Source organism: Pogoniulus pusillus, chromosome 17, assembly GCF_015220805.1.
Source record: "Pogoniulus pusillus isolate bPogPus1 chromosome 17, bPogPus1.pri, whole genome shotgun sequence".
NCBI classification, from domain to species: Eukaryota; Metazoa; Chordata; class Aves; order Piciformes; family Lybiidae; genus Pogoniulus; species Pogoniulus pusillus.
This window is the reverse complement of record NC_087280.1, coordinates 16,824,771-16,844,630: the sequence shown is the minus strand read 5'-3', so window position 1 is coordinate 16,844,630 and position 19,860 is coordinate 16,824,771. Positions and strand designations below refer to the sequence as shown.

Here is a 19,860-nt window from a genome sequence, read left to right as displayed (position 1 = left end):
AGTGCCTCCAAAAGGAGAGAAAGAGAATGCTTTGGTTAGCAAAAGTGATTATATGGTGGTAGCCTGTGGCTGAAATCATTGTCACTAGGTGAAGGATGGGGGGAAGACATACACTGATGTCTTCTTCACTAAATTAATTTGAAATAATTTGCTATTTCCACCATATTCAATCTAATGAAAAATCCTGACAGAATCTCTAGAGTTAAAAAAAAAAAAAAGGAAAGCAAAGAACTTCTATGTTCAGTGAGAAGAGCATAGCCATCTGAAGATCTGAAGCTCAGCCCAGTGCTGAGGGTTGGTCTGTTTGTGAGCTGTGAAGACCTGCCGAGTATACAATGAAGCAAGAAATGAGAAACTCCAATGAGCTTTGCTGCATAAAAGTATAATGGCAGCATATGTCAGCATACTGATTCTAGCTTGTCCCAGCTAATAAAAAATATAGGAGGCACAGGAGAAAGAGCTTTAGTATAGGTAACACCAGTGAGCTATGCCTGTGGTCGTTGGAAACTCTGGTGACACAGCCCAAGCCTTTGTGAAAATGGCACCTGAACACTTCTTTAACTGCAGCTGCTCCACCATTCTTAGCCCTGCTGGCAGCACTAACTGGAGGGCTCAGCCACCATGGGTTACAATCCCACTTTGGCTTTGCTGTGTAGTCATTTTGCTGAGTCCCTGACACTTCTGTAAAACAATATTATCATCTGCTCTGATTGATTTATGGGTGAGGGCTCTTGTTTATAAACTTTGAGGATTTATCACCTTTTGCTGATGTCTGAGATGGATCAGGGCTGCAGCAGCACAGAGGGACTGAAGAAACATTAAGCTGCTGCATTGCTTACTCTTGAGGATATTAATTTGTATAAATATAGTTCATTTACATATCTTGTAAACATGTAATGCTCTCTATTAAATTTATCACTGTAAATATCTAAATTAAATTTAATCCATTAAATTTTTAAAGTAATATTAAAAAAAAACCCTTGTAAATGGAGAGCATTGCCAATAAAAAGTAATAACATTGCTGCATTTATAATGCTTGAACTGCTTCAGAAGGATGAACCTAATTGGAGCAATAGAGACATTACACCATTTTTCAGAGAGTGAGATTATTCTAGAAGGGATATAAATATTGTCAATCCATGGTTAAAACTAAAAGCTTTGGACTTTTCATTTTTTACCTGTCTCCTACATAGCCAGCTGCACAGATGCATTTTCCTGTCACGGGATCACAGTGTCCTCCATTGTGGCACGGACAGTCCTGGCTGCAGTTAATTCCAAACGTTCCAGGAGGACATGGCTGTGCACACACCAGCCCCTGGTAAGGTTGCAGAAAGAGCAATATTTCAGTCAGCATTCAAAATGCAATAAATTTCTGCATGCAGCTTGGATTTTTATTGTCCTTCTTCCTGAAACGAGATCCAAGTGTAGTGGCAATATTTTTTCTGGTTCAGAGGGAGTAAAGACAGTCTCAGAAGTCTGCAACTAGGGAAAATGTTCCTCTGCCCTACCACAGAATCATAGAATCACAGAGTGAGAGGGTTTGGAAGGGACCTTCGAGGATCATCTAGTCCAACTGCCCTGCTAAAGCAGGGACACACACAGCAAGCTGCCCAGGATCACAATGTTCAGGTGATCTTAGAACCTTTCCAGAGAGGAAGACTCCACAACCTCTCTGGGCAGCCTGTTCCAATGCTCACCCTATCTCCAAAAGGTATTTTACTCACTAGTCTACAGTCATTGATAATTCTTATATTTGTATCTCCCCTGTGAACTACAAGTGGGGTGGCAGAATATTCCCTTAAATAGCTGCAGGAAGGGTTGGGAGAGGTTATAGGCAGCTAAAGAAGGCTGCAAAGCTGCAAGTGTGCTGGTGTTTGGGGATTTTTGTGAGGTAGCCTGAAAATTTATTGGACCTACCCTGGCTAAGTGATACAAAGTGAACCCTGGGGAAGAGAGGGATTGTTGGAAAGGCTGCAGTGTGAAGCTGAAGTTCTCCTATCTCTAATAATCTATGATGTCCACTGTTCAGACAGCCCCACTTCATCCATCCATCCAAAAAAATACCAGATATAACTGCTGAAGAATCTCTCTACTATTCTTCAGATTCTCCCTACTTCATCCTCTCTACTCTCATCCAGCACCCACACTCATTTCTTCAAGCAGCACAGCATGGCATCTGCCCAGTGCTTTGTTTAAGCCACAGAGGAGGCAGGATGGGAAGCAGAGGTTAGAATAGTGCAGAAAGCCACCACTGATGACACAGAAGCAGTTTGAGCCTCCACACCAGCAGTGCAGGAGCCTTTTGGACAGAAGTGATTTTGCAGTGGAATATCTGCTTGATCCCTGAACACTGGCTGGATGTGTCATCCAAGAGCTCTGCAGCAACTTATCCCCAACCTTGGGGATATGTCTCAGTGCTGCCTTACCTCAGCTCCACATCTCGCTGGCTACCTCCTGCCTCCATTTTATGCTTAATGTTGTGTATTTGGAGAATTTACCTGCCAAACTCAGGTGGGTTTGCCCCAGGAATCACTTGGTGTCCCCTGCAAAGTACCAAGGCCTTGCAAGGATTTGCCTTGACTTTCTCAGAAGTCATATGAGGGCTTTTGTTTCATGTGAGCAAACATAAAATCTGAGGCTGGCAGCCAGCTGAGTAACCTTAGCCAAAACAAGTCTGGCAGTGCAGAGATGTGAAGATGGGGTCCTATAATGGAAAATATTTGGCAGCTGTAGCGAAGGGCACTGCTGCCAGTGCCCTGCTCAGTGCACAGTGTTTGACAGAAACAGCGTTTTCCTGTCCATATTATTAATTTGCTTTCAAGTCTCAAAAGTCTTTTTCCCTAACCAAACCCCAGGGGCTCTGAGTTTTGAACAAGGCACAGATTAGAGTCAACCTATACAAAACATAAAGCAGAAACTTAATGGTTGCTTTGACTCCTTGGGGTTCTCTCCTACTAGTTTGAGAGGTTTAGCAGTATCAACAGCCCCAGAGTGGAGAGGCCACTCTTTACTGTAATCATAAAACAGACACTTCAAGTCTTTCCCAACTCATGATAGGTGACTCCTGGGCTGTAAAACAGACAGGTTGGCCTCAGTTCAAGAACTTTCAGATCATAGTGTTAAAAAACTGGTGTCTCTGGACTTGGGTAATACACAGCACTATATATCTGGAAATGTAAGTATCCATTTATCTTGGTAATAAATACTTTCTCTCTCTCCATGTCTCAAAAGGAACTAGATTTCTATCAGCAAATGATGAGAAAGCAATACTCTGTGATGCATGCCCCTGGAGCCAAGAGAATCTTTAGGTGCACTTTTTGCATTAATATGTACTAAGAGAATCCAAAACATCTCTCTCTGGGGGACCAAATGTCAGATCAACGTTTCCTGCTGCTTACACATCTAATCAGTAAAGTTCACCCCATCAGCACCTTTTTTAGGGCCTTGATCTCATCAGCTTTTGCTTCTGACAATGTTTGATATATTATTACCATTTTGTAGTATTTTTTTTCAACTCCATTTTCTCACTCCATGATTAAAATCCACAACAGAAAGAAAAACAGACAAAAATACAAATTAGAGTTGCTTGATAAAGCCCAGAGGCAATAAGAGAGAGAAAAAAAAGTGATTAGCAGAATGTCTTGTATTAACACAGCACCATGATGTGAAGCCTTGAGAATGGGATCTGGGACCAAAATGGGTGTGCTGCCAGTGGGAAATGTTCTGTCCTGTAAGGAGAGATTGCTGCTGTCCTGAGCAGGGAGATCTAGTCCTTCAAAAGTATTTCTGAGAAGCATTGTAAATGGTAAATTTAAATCCTCTCCTTCCTTCCTGAGGAGAATTTAATACTGCAAATGATAATGATGTATAGAATTAAACTTGTAAATAGCTAATGAGGCCCTAAGGCAGCCACCCACTAATCTCATGGCCATAAAGACACAGAAGTGTAAAAAGCTCAACATTGTAGTATACTGGAAATACATTTTGTTGACTAGTTCAACAATATATGCTGTTAGCCACCATCATCTTAGTGAAAACCCCATGGGACAGTAAAATCTCAGAGGGCACAGTCTGTATAACTTGTGCTTCTGGGACAGTGGGAACTGGTAGGAGGAAGCAAGAGAAAAGCACTATTGCAAGTAGTAGAAGAACCAGGCTTTGAAAGACAGCAGATCCAAAAAAGAACCTAAGACCACTAGAATTTCCTCCCATTCAACTTACTGCCTTTCCTTGCATATCCCATAGGTACCCAATCCCCTAAGGGAGCTGAGCTGCCGTTAATAAGCCTGCCGCTGGGAAGGATAAAAGTTGCAGCTCATCCAGCAGCAATAAAATCCAAGTGGATTTGCACTTGTATAAATCCTGGGAGAATTCTTTCCTTCTAGCTTGATGCTACGTTCAATACATATGTGCAGTCTCAAACCTCAAAATCAGCAAGTAAAATTCTTGGATGTCAAAGAAAGACTATCCATGGTGTGAAAGAAAATGAATGCTGTCTAGCAATCCCATTTCACTTGCTTGTTTGCAGCCCACTCATGTCTCACTTCCCAAACCATTCCAACCACCAAGAGTTAAAAATACAGCATGAAAAAACAATATTTCCCTCTCTCTTTGTACTGAATTATCAGCTTTTCATTAAGACCCTGGAGAGACCCTTTATACTTAAAATCTCAACATTTACAAGCTGAGCGCTTTAACTTATAATTTCAGTTTCTTTCCCTGGAATACTTGATCTGTCTCTTCAATTTCCAGTTATGCTTGTTTCAAACATCAATTGTTAACTCTAGGGTTTCTCTGGGGACAGAACAGCCAACAACACAGTTTTCAGGAAAGTCTCTCTGGACCACTAAAAATGCAGAGAAGAAACTGTGAGATGTAAGAAACAGGGCAGAAGCGGGCTAGAATACATGACCACAGCTGCTGTGGAGCCTCAGTGCTGTGGTTCTTCTTTAGGGTCTGTACTGCATCCTAAAAGACCTCTATAGACTTCCTGCTCTGTTCTTATATACTTATCTCATTAGTGATGTTTTTAACTTTGAAAAAGAAACCTCAAACAAGAGAAAGCTCCTGAAAAAACACAACGAGGAAGAGAACAGCAAAACAACACAGATCCTGATAAATATTTGAGTGAAGACAAGGAGAAGTGAAAAAAATACCCTCAAAGTTGCAGGTTGCACTTTATCAATCAATTCCTTGGGCTAGAGTCAGAACAGACTGTCTGACCCTTAAAACTATTTTAATTGCTTGTTTCATGCTTTAGCTCCAGTACTCTTTAGGAAAGAACATCTCCTTCATCTGCATGGAATGCCAGCTGAGGGAAGGGTGCCATATCTTTGCTTACTTTGCCATTTGGACTGGTTTAACACCATCACCTTTGCCCTAACTGACCAAGTTAAAAAGTCTCTAGCTCTCCAGTCACAGAGAGATTTCCTCTATTGAGCTTCCACTAAAACTTATGCAGTGCTCTCCCATGCTGCTGTCTGATAGCCACCAGCATCTTGTGATTGGTATTCTGAACTAAAATGTGATCCATGGAGGCGGAATTTGCTACACAGATCTAAAAAGAACATAAACATCTCTCTCAGTCCTTAGATATTTCGATGGGTATAAGGCCCACATCAGAAGTCATAGCTGTATGGTGATCTTCAGGGTCTTCCATGTATTAAAATGAAGTCCCAGTAATGCGCTAGAATGCAGCAAGACTGCCAAGAGACTAATTGACAGATACAGGAAAAAAGCCAGGAAAAGCAGCACAGCTAAATGGTGTATGGGCCTATGAGAGCTGGCAAACCTCAGGAGAGATAATTACCACATTATTGATAAAGTGGAGGACTTTTAAAATGCCTGACCTTGCTTTCTTGACACAAACGGTTAAAGGTTAGGTCAATTTGTTCTCTCCGGTGCAACTCCTGATGCAAGTGAATCAATTGTAACCAGTGGGAACTATGCCTGAGTAAGGACAGGACACTGAACTGGTCTCTGTGGTTTGGGCACAATCCTGCTTTAGTGACTGCCTGAGGCATAGAATCCCCCCTGGCTTCTCTCTCTCTCCTGAAAGGGAAACAACAGTGCTTGTGACAATGTTGAGCTGAGCTTGCAGTGCTCTGTCCTGTGTCTCTAAGGGTAAAATGAACATTCCAAAGAACTGTAATTCAGAGAAAAGAAATTTGCCTCTTCTCCCACGCAGAAGTGTAATGAGGGTGACAGGAGGAGAGGCTGAGAGACCTGCGGCTGTTTAGCCTGGAGAAGAGCAGTGTGAGAAGGGATCTGTGCAGTGCTCAGCAAGAGCTAAAGGGTGAGGTCAAGAGAATGGGGCCAGACTCTTTTCCACAGTGCCAAGCAACAGGACAACACCTAATGGGCACAAACCAGAACCCACGAGGTTCCACCTCCACCATGGATTCTGGGATCCTGTAAGTAGTTACTGCTTGGTTTGCTCTTGATTATTTAAGTCTCTGATGAGTAGGCTGGTGGCCTGTCTGTAATTATCAGAGCCTCATGATAAGAAATAGCAGACACACAGCACGAGCACACAGAGAAGGCATCTGTTGAGACAGTGAACAATTAACCTTCTAATGCAAGTTTTAAATGAGGGATGAGTGTGAATGATCCACTCACCATCCATCCGGGAGGACAGGAGCACTCTCCAGTGATGTGGTGGCAGACTCCTCCGTTCTGGCAGGGGCAGCGCAATTCACACTGAGCTCCGTGACTGCCTGGGGGACAGCGCTCTTCACAACTTTGTGGAGACAGAAGAAACAAAAAAAGCCAAGGAGGTCGTTTAAAAGAACTTATAGGGAACAGCAAATGAGGAGAATTCACAACACAGGTCAGCATGGGAGTCCTTATGCAAATGATGAACCCTCAGTATGGCTCCTCTGCCATTAGCAATTAGCCAAGGTTTCTTTTATTCCTGCTGGGGTGATTTATGTGCCATGGAATCAGCTTTGTAAGGCTGATGTATGTATGCAGTCTTTATGCATGTACCAAATTCCACCCATCTCAACAGGACAACTCATGTCCTCTAAAATAGTCCAGGAAAGCGAGAGTTGCAGGATGAAGACATCAGCGTGAGTTATGTGACATAGCAATAAAAGAAGCTGCAAATAAAATAAAAAGATGGGATTAAAATGCTTGAAATTCCTCCAGTCACTACTAAATGTTAACATTTGCAGTGCATAATGGGCTGGCAAGGACTCAGTGTCATTTAAAGGCTATTTAAGCTTGTTGGGTGTCTCTCAGTACTCATGGGGGGCCAATGTAAGGCTAGTCCCTGCAAAACCCAGTGCCTCCTACATTACAAGTTGATGCTTTTAAACATCACCTTTTTTTCTGTTCCCAGATTCTGAAACTACAGCAAGTTCCTCCCTTAACTGACTCTCCTCTGATGAGGATGTTCACACAACATATCATGGGCTGGCCCTGCAAGGACTTACTGCTGAGAACTGACATACTAATGTCAATGGGACCACTCCTAATAGCAAACAGAGTCTTCAGCAGTGATTGCTTCCAGGACTGAGGTCATGAGTCTAAGAAGAAAACAGGTACTAAATAAAATATTCAGAAGGCATATCCCTTATTTATGAGAGTTAATATTGTCTTGATTGTTTACCTTCTTTTTCATACAGGTCAACAAATAATATTAGACTGCAAAAGCATTATGTTACCTGTAATGGTTCTCCAACCAAATGCAGAGACTAAATTCTCTTTTCCCCTTAAATAATTTTGAAACCCATAATTACTTCTGAAACTACTGAAAGATCTCTAATGAGAACTGATGTTACACTGTGGGCAATTTTAAACAAGGAACTATTGCTTGCTGTCCTACAATTAATATGCAGATTTTGTGAATCCTACTGGTAAACTTCCAGGGTGGTGGATGGGGATTTAGCTACATGATTCTCGTTAAAGTTAATAGCAGTCACATCACTAAATCCCTCCTCACTATGCTTAAAATTTACCCCCTAGATAGTAAGCTGATATAGTTAACAGTAATGCTTCCTCAGTTAGATTTAAATTCAGATAAATTTGGGATGGTAAGTCCCATCTGATACTGCACTGGACTGCTAATGAGTAGAATGTCCAATCTGCTTGTAAAAACTCGACTCTAATTTGGATTTTATTCACATACTGAAATTAGGAGCAGGTATGGTTGTTGTACAAGCTGGAAAACACAATGGATTTGAAGTTCACTTTAATACCTTATGCACATAGGTATGATTATGGAAAAAAAATATATTTTATGGAGTTATAGAAGCACAGAATGGTAGGAGTCAGAAGGGACTTCTGGAGATCAAGACCAAGCTGTGTGCTAAAGCAGATATGGCTAGATCACGTTGCACATGAACATGTCCAGGCAGGTTTTGAAAGTCTCTGGAGGAGACTGCACAAACTGGGTAGCCAGCTCCAGGCCTCCAGCACCCTCATAGCAAAGAAATTTTTCCTTAAGTTCAAGTGAAACCTTCTTTAGTCCACTTTGTACCCACTGTCCCTTGTCCTGTCACTGGGCACCGCTGAAAACATCCTAGCCCCAGCCTCATGACATCCATTCTTTAGATAGGGATCTGCACTGCTAATTCATAACCTTGCCTTTGTTCAGCCTTTCTCTGTTCCCCGACTTCCACGTAGGAAAGTTGATAACAGAGTACTAAAAATGGTTGAAGCGCGGCCGTTAAATGAAGCCGAATAAAACACGCCTGGCGCTGAACTTACAACACCCCGGTGTATCCAGGAGCACAGTGACATTCTCCGGTTTTATGGTCGCAGGTAGCGCCGTTGTGACATTGGCACTCCAGCTGGCAGCCCTTGCCGTAGCTCCCCGGGTCGCAGAGCTCTTCACAGCGCCACCCTTGGTAGCCGTCGGCGCAGACGCAGGCACCCGTGATGGGGTTGCAGAGAGCTTCGTTCTGGCACTGGCAGCGGTTGCTGCAGTGGGGTCCCCAGTGCTCGCTGTCGCAACCTGCAACACACACCCGCAGGCCTTTACCCAGGTGGGGAGGAACAGGGCACCAACGGCACCTCAGCACAGCCTCTTCTGCTTCGCTTGGCAAGCAGCCAGAGGCACTGTTGGTACCAGCAACTTTCTAGAGGGCCCCCAGGATTCCTGAAACTACCCCTGCCAATCCAGCAACCTGCTTTACAGAATCCCCGAGTCCCAGCACGGTGGGGGCTGGAAGGCGCCTCAGGACATCATCTAGACCAACTGCCCTGCTGAAGCAGGGTGACCTTGCCCAGAATCACAATGTCCAAGTGGGTCTGGAATCTACCCAGAGAAGGAGATTCCACAACTCTCTGGACAGCCTGCTCCAGGCCTCCAGCACCCTCAGAGCAAAGTTTTTCCTTAAATCCAAGTGAAACCTCCCGTGGTGTACTTTGTACCCACTGCCCCTTGTCCTGTCTCTGGGCACCACTGAAAATAGCCTAGCCTCATCCTCCGCACTTTAGATATTTGTATGCATTGAGAATATCCCCTCTCAGGCTGCTCTTCTCCAGGCTAAACACCCCAAATCTCTCAGCCCTTCCTCCTCACAGAGATTTTCCAGGCCCCTCATCATCTTCACAGCCTTTGCTGGACTCTCTCCAGTAGTTCCCTGTTGCTCTTGAGCTGGGGAACCCAGAACTTCAGCATGTAAGGAGGTGACAGCACTACTTAGATACCTAAATGTGAAGACTTGTTTAACATCCTTATTGGATCAGGACTTAAATCTTTTAATATCCTGTTTCTTAGTGCTCTTAGATAGCTGGAAGGAATGAATTTATATCAGAATTAGACTCTGAGGATCACATCCTGAGTGCAGTGGAGTTAATGGCAGGTCGTGTTGCCAAGCAAATCCTGCAGATTTAATAATGTCATCAAATATTGTTTCTTTGCACTGTTCCCACAAGATAATAAATATGATAATCTGAAGAAGCCTTTCTCCTTTGACTAGTTTTGTTGTTGTTGTTTGTTTTTTTTTGTTGTTTTCTGGAGTAAAGAGACAGTAGGGAAGAAAATAATACTGGAGATGGGATGCCATGAGGTTGACCAGGTTTAGGGATGAAGGTGTGGAGTGCCAGGTAATTTCTGTGCTAGTAACATCATGTAGTAGCTATACAAAGGGCCTCAAACTCTATGGCCATAGACACATGGAGGAGATTTCCTATAGAATATATTAATTTATGGTGAGATCCCTTCACATGGCAATCCTGTCTGATCCCATCTCCTTGCTTGTGGGCTGTAGGTGGGGTAAGAGAGGGAAGTCTGCATTACAGAATGATCTTAATTTGTTATAGAATAGCAATCGGCATCTGCAAACAACCCCTTTAAGGTACACACACACTAAAGAGATAGCTCAGATAAACACCCAGAGGTTAAGGTTTCCTCAGTAAACAGGCATCAGAGAAACAAAGATTTCTCCAGCAGTCCTACCCTCCACTCAGCAGCCTTTTAGTAGAGCTACGTCAAGGGTAAAGCAAATCACCACTCCGTTCAGAACAGACTTGCTGGCTAAACTCCAGTTGGCAGTTACAGATCATCCTCCAGGTACACTTGGTTGTGCTCAGAGAGATGATTTCAGTTATATCAACAACTCTTCTGCTAGTGGAAAATCCACTGCCACACAGGGAAGAAAGGACTGTGGCAACCTGGCAAGAGAGCTGTCCTCCCTAAGTCTTCTACTTGCAAACATGCAAACTAATCCTCAGGTGACACTTGCTCCTCCTCAAACTTGCCTCTCTCTTTCCAGGCTTAGCAAGGCAAATGTAAAGCCTACTGAAGCCTGAAGATCTTGTCCTAGAAGTTTCATAACCCTCCCCTTCTACAGCACACGCCACACAAACAACACAGGATGGCTATGCAGACAGTACCTTTCTCAAGAAAGGTGGGACCAGATGATCCCTGAGGTCCCTTCCAACCTGGTGTTTTATGATTCAATCAGCTTATGATTAGATTTATCAGTAAGTTTTGGTGATCTTTTTGTCCTTATTGGTCAGTCTAAGAATACTAAGCAGAACAAGCTAAGGAAGAGACTTCACTCAACTGACATTGCTGATTTACAAACTAGTGTTTTTTCAACAACAGTGTTGAAGGCCAAAATAAACCCATGAGAACCACAGAATCATAAAGCGGCTTGAGTTGGAAGAGACCTTAAAACTTATCATGGAATCATAGAATCAGCCAGGTTGGAAGAGACCTCCAAGATCATCCAGGCCAACCTAGCACACAGCCCTATCCAATCAACTAGATCATGTCACCGAGTGCCTCATCCAGTCTTTTCTTGAAGACCTCCAGGGACGGTGCCTCCACCACCTCCCTGGGCAGCCCATTCCAATGCCAATCACTCTCTCTGTGAAGAACTTCTTCCTAATACCCAGCCTATACCTCCCCCGGCACAACTTGAGACTGTGTCCCCTTGTTCTGTTGCTGGTTGCCTGGGAGAAGAGGCCACTCCTCACCTGGCTACAGCCTCCCTTCAGGTAGTTGTAGACAGCAATGAGGTCCCCCCTGAGCCTCCTCTTCTGCAGGCTAAACAACCCCAGTTAGTCTAGTTGTCTGTAGTCTAATTGTCCAGAAGACAGTTTCAGGGTTTTCAGAAGGACCTACAGGGTCTCATAAGTTGCAGAGAGATGGTTTTGTGTGCTGCAGAAAGCAGAGCATGAGGAATCCAGCTCGTTCCTGCCACAAAATTCTTTCCTCACCTCATTTTTTCCCACAGTGGTAAACAGGGATGCTAGTTCCTCACTAACACCACTGGGAGCCGAGCACACAAAATTCTTTCAAAGTTTAAATTATTACTGAGAACCTGTGGAAAGAGATGATCTATCTTTATTTCACACAGACACTCACTAAGACTCCCTAAGCCTTCTGTGGCAGGGAGCAAATCTGCTGGAGCCAATGGAGTTTCCCAGCAATTTCCATTCCAGAAACACTGTTTTGTTCTCTGCAGAGCTTGATCAGCAAGGGATGCAGCTCAGTGCCTCCACAAAGGGGATACACCTGAACCACACAGCATAGCCTACAGCCTTTTGCATGGAGAAGTGGAATGCAGAGATCAAACTTGACCCTGCCTGCTTCAGGGACTTCATTCCTACGCTTACCACACCTCAGATCAGAGCCCTGGCTGCCAGACTGTGGGCTGCTCTGGGCTGACAGAATTCCAGCTGCAATTAATTTGCTTAATATGAATAAATAACACTCATTAGATGATGTGACTTATATCTTTAGTCTTCCACATCTCAGGTGAGTACTCCAATCATCAGATTTGTCTGCTTGGTTTGTGGTTTTCACTTTGAAAGAAAGTGAAGAGGGATGCAAACCTTTTATAGGCATGGAAAACCATTTCCCATCATCAGGTCAAGCACTGAAGAGTGCAGCAAAGCTGGTGAGGGGTCTGGAGAACATGTCTTATGAGGAGCAGCTGTGGGAGTTGGGATCCTTTAATCCAGAGATGAGGCTAAGGTGAGACCTTCTGGCTCTCTACAACCACCTGAAAGGAGTTTGAAGTGAGGTGAATTTTGGTCTCTTCTCTCAAGTAAAAAGTGTCAGGACAAGCAAAAATGGCCTCAAGTTGTGCCAAGGGAGATTTAGGTTGGATATTAAGAAAAAATTATTTACTGAAAGAGCATTTGGGCACTGGAACAGGCTGCCTAGGGCACTGGTGGAGTCACCATCCCTAGAGGTGTTACACAATATGTAGACATGGCATTTCAGGACAAAATTTAAAGGTCATGATGGTGTTGAGTTAAAGGCTGGATCTGATGATCTTAGAGGTAGTTTCCAACCTTAATGTTTCTGTGACCTTGTTTCTCTTTTACAGTATCTGCCCCAAACACAACTCCTGTGATGTAAGTCAATCTTGATATATTGATATTTGGTCACATTCCTGCCTTCTCCCTGTACAAAATTTCATTCTATAATCTAGCCAAAGGCAAGAGTAAAATGCTGAAGGAAAGAGCAAGAATTCCTCTAACTGGTTATAAAATCATAAAAATCCAAATCAGGATAAGTAAGAGGCCTATAGTGACCAAAAACCTACCTGGCAGTTAGACAAATGTTTCCAAAGGCTTCTAAGTACAAGGCATCAGTGAGCACACATTGCAACACTCAGTATGTTTAGCCCAAAGCAGCTAGCCAAAATGTTTTAATTATCTATGAAATAAAACAGCTTGGCATACCAGATAGCTACTAGGAATGTGAATTTCATGGGGATTTATTAGGGAGAGGACATAAAAATGAGGATTAAACTACATCTGAATGCTCATGGAAGACATGGAAAAAAGAAGTACAAAGAGATAGGTCTTGTATCGTGTCTCATTTACAATGCCTGAAATAGCCTTTGCACTTGTTAGGCTTCTTTTTATGCCCCTAAAACTACTAGCAGGGTTTTGCTACAGCTCTCTAAGTGGTTTGGAACTGGAGTCATAGTTTATGTGTAGATCCAAGGTGAATGTAGTTGGATGTAGAACCCAGGTGAACACCACAGAATCACAGAAACATTCAGGTTGGAAAAGCCCCTCAGGACCACCAAGTTCAGCCAAGAACCTTACTCTTACAAGGTTCACCCTAAACCATAACCTCATGCATCACATCCAAATGAGTTTTAAAGACATCCAGGGTTGGATGTGTTTAAACTACCTCCCTTGTCAGCCTGACCACTCTTTCTGTGGAAAAAAAATCCTAATATCCAGTCTAAGCCTACCCTGCAGTGTGAGGCCATTCCCTCTTGTTCTATCACTGATTACCTCCTGGAAGAGACCAGCAGCAACCTCTCCACAACAGCCTTTCACAACATCCTGTTGTCACTGTAGTGATGGATTTTACACACACAATGACAAGTTGGCTTCTTCTAGATTTAAGTTTCTACCTTAGATAGTAAAGATTTTCTGCTTCTAGCTATCAGTTCAAGGTCTATATATGTCACAATGAGCAGAGCCATCTCGTAGACCATCAGATCACCCACTGCTGATTAATTGCAGTGGGAACTGAATGAAATTTATTGGCAATGCATTCATGTAAAGCTTGGGATAGTGAAGTCTCATCCTCACCTGATTTTACACTGCAGCAATCTCACATGAAAATTACTTCTTTGTTGCTCAAACTTTATCAATTTCTGATAGTTTTCTTTCCCCCTTTCTTTCAAGTCCCATATTGCAGGGCCAGACTGCAGAGTTGCAAGGAAATTCTTTACCTATATGATTTGAGTGGGACATTTTGTGTGTCTATTGTGATAACTTATACTGTGATAACCTCTATACCTTTACAAAGCTAGGCAGATGCAGAGCTGATAAGATCAATCTAAGTATTTATTCGTACAACTAATTCCATTGAACTTAGTAGGCACACTTGTGGGTGAGAGTACTCAAGCCTATAACTGGTAATGGAATTGGGGTCTAGTAATTCCTCCTAGAAACTTCAAAAACAAACAAACAAAAAAAAAAACCCAGACCCCAAAACTTCATCATCAAGACTTATTTCTCCTGTATATTCATCACCGTGGCACATTCGAGTTGCTGTGTGGCAGTGATTCCAATTTCAGAGCTAAGGGATGAAGCAGCCTCAGAGCCACGGAAGCCCCTGGATTATTCCAGGATCGTTAGTACCACTCCTCCCACGGGCACAGAGAGGCCATTTTAAAATACAGCCAAGCCCAGCAGAGTCTAAACCTGCTCTTGTTGATAGCCTCTATGTGTTACCATAAGAGAGATAAATAACAACAGCAACAACATGTGAACAGAAAGCTGATTAAAGCTTACACAAGAGCTCCACTGTAAATGCATATACCATTAAAAACATCAAAATGATACAGAGACTTTAACTATACCATCAATAAGAAAAGCAACCTGAGAGTGGTGATGGCAGGGAGGTACAAATGCTCCCTTTAGACGGCATGTGTGGATGTCAATACCATGAGGGATGGGTCTGGAATAGCTAGCACTCTCCTGGGAGGTGCTATGTTAAAGGGAGCTGCCATATTTCAGGTCACGTGTGAGCATTCCTTGGCAAACCTGCTAACTTACTCACTTTTTCTCCTTCGAAAATGCGACTGGAGATTAATTGCCACCAATAAAAGTGAATATAACTCTGTAAAGGATGATGCTGGGTGCCTAAGCATAATTACAGTTGTCTGCATACGGCACTATGACAGGTGAAAGATTCATCCCTTCGTGGCAAGGTTGCTCAATGCAGCAAAAATGTTTCTTCCTCTCTGCATCCCTATCCTCTCCCCAAAGGCTCAGTTGAAGTGAAGGATAATGGAATCATAGAATTGTTTGTGTTGGAAAAGGCATCTAAGATCACCAAATCCAACCTTCAACTTAACACAACCATGGTCAGTAAACCATGTCCCAGCAGGGTCTGTATATCCATGACTACCATTGTGCATGATATCCTGTTACCCATTCTGTCATAGAATCATAGAATCAAGCAGGTTGGAAGAGACCTCCAAGATCATCCAGGCCAACCTAGCACCCAGCCCTATCAGTGCCTCATCCAGTCTTTTCTTGAAGACCTCAAGGGACGGTGCCTCCACCACCTCCCTGGGCATCCCTTTCCAATGGGAAATCACTCTCTCTGTGAAGAACTTCCTCCTGGAATACACAGCAAGGACAGACTGGAAGTGGAATACACAGCAAGGACAGACTGGAAGTGCTGCTTCCCTCCCAAATGGCAGTTTTCCCCCTGGGTGCAATCAGTGAATTGCTGTGTTCTGGGTCAGAAGAGTTATGCAGTGTTTAGTGCAGCAGCACAAGGAGGACAGTGAGGAAGCAAACACACAAGACTGATAAATAAAAGGATTCCCAAGGAAGGGAAGTCATTTGTCAAGTGACTTATTCCAACAAGAGGGTCAAAAGTGCTCTCCCAGAGTTTTTCCATCACTGCACAGAGACACTACTGATATGAATCAGCACTTTCTGCCACAGCAGCAACAAACTCTCTGGTCTTCAGGTCTAGGTTGACTTTTTGTTCATTACCATAAGCCTGTGTGTGTCTCTTTGTGTAGCTGGTGACCAGTCACATACTCTACGTGTGCAAAGTCAGTGGGACTTTCAGAAACATTCTGCAGAAGAAATAGGTGAGAAAATTTTAGTGGTTGCTTTTCTTTACCTAGGGACTCAGGACCATAATTGGCTGATGGTGATCTTCAGCTAATCCACTCTGCAAACCTGCTACCTAACATAGCTAATAGTCTGGAATATCATAGAATCATGGAATCAACCACGTTGAAAGAGACCTCCAAGCCCATCCAGACCAACCTAGCACCCAGCCCTAACCAATCAACCAGACCATGGCACTAAGTGCCCATCCAGTCTTTTCTTGTAAACCTCCAGGGACAGTGCCTCCACCACCTCCCAGGGCAGCCCATTCCAATGCCAATCACTCTCTCTGGCAAGAACTTCCTCTTAACATCCAGCCTAGACCTCCCCAAGCACAACTTGAGACTGTGTCCCCTTGTTCTGGTGCTGCTTGCCTGGCAGAAAAGGCCAATCCCCACCCGGCTGCCACCTCCTTTCAGGTAGTTGTAGACAGCAATGAGGTCCCCCCTGAGCCTCCTCTTCTCCAGGCTGCAGACCCTCATCTCCTTCAGCCTCTCCTCACAGGGCTGTGCTCCAGGCCCCTCACCAGCTTTGCTGCCCTTCACTGGACATGTTCCAGTATCTCAACATCTCTCTAGAATTGAGGGGCCCAGATCTGGACACAGCACTCAAGGTGTGGCCTGACCAGTGCTGAGTACAGGGGCAGGATAACCTCCCTTGTCCTACTGGCCACACTGTTCCTGATCCAGGTCAGGATGCCATTGGCTCTCCTGGGCACACTGCTGGCTCATGTTCAGATACTACCTACCAGTACTCCCAGGTCCCTTTCTTCCTGGCTGCTCTCTAGCTACTCTGTCCCCAGCCTGTAGGGCTGCTTGGGGTTGTTGTGGCCAAAGTGTAGAGCTCTGCACTTGGTCTTGTTAAATCTCATCCCATTGGCCTCTGCCCATCCATCCAGCCTGTCCAGGTCCCTCTGCAGGACTCTCCTACCCTCCAACAGAACCACACCTGCTCCTAGCTTGGTGTCATCTGCAAACTTGCTGATGCTGGGACTCAATCCCCTGGTCCAGATAATCAATAAAGGTATTGAACAGGACTGGGCCCAGCACTGATCCTTGGGGGACACCACTAGTGACAACTGCCAACTGGATGTGGCACCATTCACCACCACTGTCTGGGCCCAGCCCTTCAGCCATTTTTTGATCCATATCAGGGTGAATCTGTCCAAGCCATGAGCTGCCAGCTTTGCCAGGAGCTGCATGTGGCAGACAGTGTCAAAGGCCTTGATGCAGTCCAGGTAGACTACATCCACAGCCTGCCCCACATTCACCAGGCAGGTAACCTGATCATAATAGGAGATCAGGTTTGTCTAATGCTGGACTTCATAAAGGATGCAAAGAGGAAATCAAATGAACTCATTACATTTAGGAAGACATAGCTGAAGATAGATTATTTTAGAATTTGTTTTGAAATCAGGGCTAGATAACTGAACTGCTGTAGAATGATGATGTGAATATCACTTCAGGTGAAATGCAGTCTGAATTCTGTGTGGAGTTTTTTTGGTCTAGTTCTTTTTTTGGAACCTGTCTGGGTTTTAAACAGTGGGGACAGCTAATGCACAGCAGGCAAAGAAACAGCAAAAGCTCAAACACATGCCTGGATGCAGCAAATAAAAATTTTAAATAATCAATTAGCTTTTTATTCCCTGCACTTAGCCTTATAGGAAAATTATAGTCCCTGTATTGAGCTAATGTCTACTCACTGTACAAACATGATTCTTTTTTGGCACAGTTCAGCACCTTGGGAAACATAAGCCAAGCCTGCAACTGGTTTGAAACGAGGTCCATGAAGAGGGAATCCCCTTACAGAGACAGTTCACAGCACTTTGTGTTTGGCTCTGAGCACTGCCTGGTCACTCAGGTGCTGGCACTGCAGGTAAACCCAGTGGACTTCTAAAAGCATGACTGAATCAGTGATCAGCCACTGAGCTGTTTGAATCTACTCCAAACCCACTATTTGTCTTCTATTTACCCTCAGAATTTCTAACAGATGCTTATGGATGATGGCTCTCCTCTAAATAACCCAGATTTCAGAAATTCCCTTCAAAAATGTTCTTACAAATGCCCTGAGGCAAATCCTGTGATTTTAGAATGAGGAAACAGCAGACACACAGGCAGGCACAGGTAGATTGGGCCGTATTTGTCATCATAACTGTATCGAGATATTGATGATCTACCAAACAACAACAACTTCCTCAGATCTTACAAATGAGAGAGGTCCTACCTGTTGATGCAGCAGATAGGTTGGATTTCTGCAAATACACACTTCCTTAAAGAATCATAGAATTGATTCAGTTGGAAAAGGCCTCTAAGATGATCGAGTTCAACCATCAAGACCACCCATGGCCATTAAACCATGTTCCTAAGTGCTATGTCCACACATTTCTTCAGCACCTCCAGAGATGATGACTCCACTACTGCCCTGGGCAGCCTGTTCCAATGCCTGAACACTCTTTCAGTAAATAAATTGTTCTTAATATCCAACCTAAGCATCTTGTGGTGCATCATGGGGCCATTTGCTCTTGTTCTATTACTTGATACTAGAGAGAAGAGACCAACTCCCACCTCACTTCAACCTCCTTTCAAGGAATTTTAGAGAGCAATAAGGTCACCCCTCAGCTTCTGCTTCTCCAGGCTAAACAACCCCAGGGACCTCAGGTGCTCCTCCTAAGATTTGTTCTCTAGATCCTTCACCAGCTTCATTGCCCTCCTCTAGACACACTCCAGCACCTCAATATCTTTCTTGTAGTGAGGGGCTCAAAACTGATACCAGTATTTGAGGTGTGGTCTCATCAGGTACAGCAGTAATGAAGTTCTTGGGGGATAAAGAAGTTAACAATAGATTTTAATAAAGCATCCTGCTCCAACTAGAATTTACATTATCTGGACTGTGTCACAAGTAGTTGGTAGAATCATAGAATTATAGAATCAGTCAGGCTTGGAAGGAACCACAGAGATCATCTAGTCCCAACCCCCAGACTGTTTCTTTTCCACTGTAACATGCTTTGCCCAGTCCCTGACAATTCTGTTATGTAGAATTTACCATCTTCAGCTTGAGGCTCACTCAGCCTACTCATGTGAGGACTAGAGGAAAAGGAGTTTTGGCTTAAATCAGTAAGCTAGAGCAGTAGATTTTGCTTGTTAAAGTATATTTTTATATCTCTTTTTTCATTGACAGGCTGGGACACCTTCCATGTATAGAGCAATAGCTTGAAATCTGGCAGAACTCTGTCCCACACCCAGGGGTGTGCTCATGTATCCCCACTGAAAATCCACCTGTACCTGACCAAACTCTAAAAAATGTAATCTGCAGACACTCAATGTCACCCCTGGTAATTCATTACCTGCATTCCTCAAAGATCTCACCTGCACCAAAAGCAATATGCAATTAAAGGCTTCAGGGGCTTAGCAAGACTTCCCTTACAGTTGTTCCCAGTAGCAGCTATGGGCCACTGGCTGTTTAATCTCCATGGAGGGGGTAACAGCCTCCCACTCTCAGTCCATTACCCACATGTCAGGGGTTGGTTCTGGTCCATGCTGATGACCCACCTATAGTCAGCTTGATGACATTCTAGAAGGAATTTTGCATCGTCTCCACTTTTGAGAAAAAAAAACCAAATAAACCAGAGAGCTTCAGACACAAATAAGGCATTTGATGTATGAACTCGGTGTCACAAAAATAAGAAAATGCTGGATTAAAGGTTGGAAGTGCAGCAGTAATTCAGTACTTCAGCCTATGAATTATTGTATTTCATTTAATTACGTGAGCAAAGGCTACCATTTACATGCC

The 19,860-nt window shown here is 43.8% G+C and overlaps 1 protein-coding gene across 19 annotated transcripts in view; it reads right to left on the bottom strand.

Moving 5' to 3' along the window:
* MEGF11 (multiple EGF like domains 11) overlaps positions 1 to 19,860 on the bottom strand; it is a 408,774-nt gene that overhangs the window by 104,468 nt on the left and 284,446 nt on the right. For all 19 annotated transcript variants that reach the window (XR_010305406.1, XM_064157920.1, XM_064157921.1 and 16 more), the window contains 3 exons: positions 8,713 to 8,959; positions 6,619 to 6,739; positions 1,179 to 1,315 (listed from right to left, as the gene is read on the bottom strand). Coding sequence is in view for 18 of the 19 variants with exons in the window: in XM_064157920.1 (XP_064013990.1) it covers positions 1,179 to 1,315; positions 6,619 to 6,739; positions 8,713 to 8,959 (505 nt within the window). In the remaining variant the exon portion in view is untranslated. The remainder of the gene's footprint in view (positions 1 to 1,178; positions 1,316 to 6,618; positions 6,740 to 8,712; positions 8,960 to 19,860) is intronic.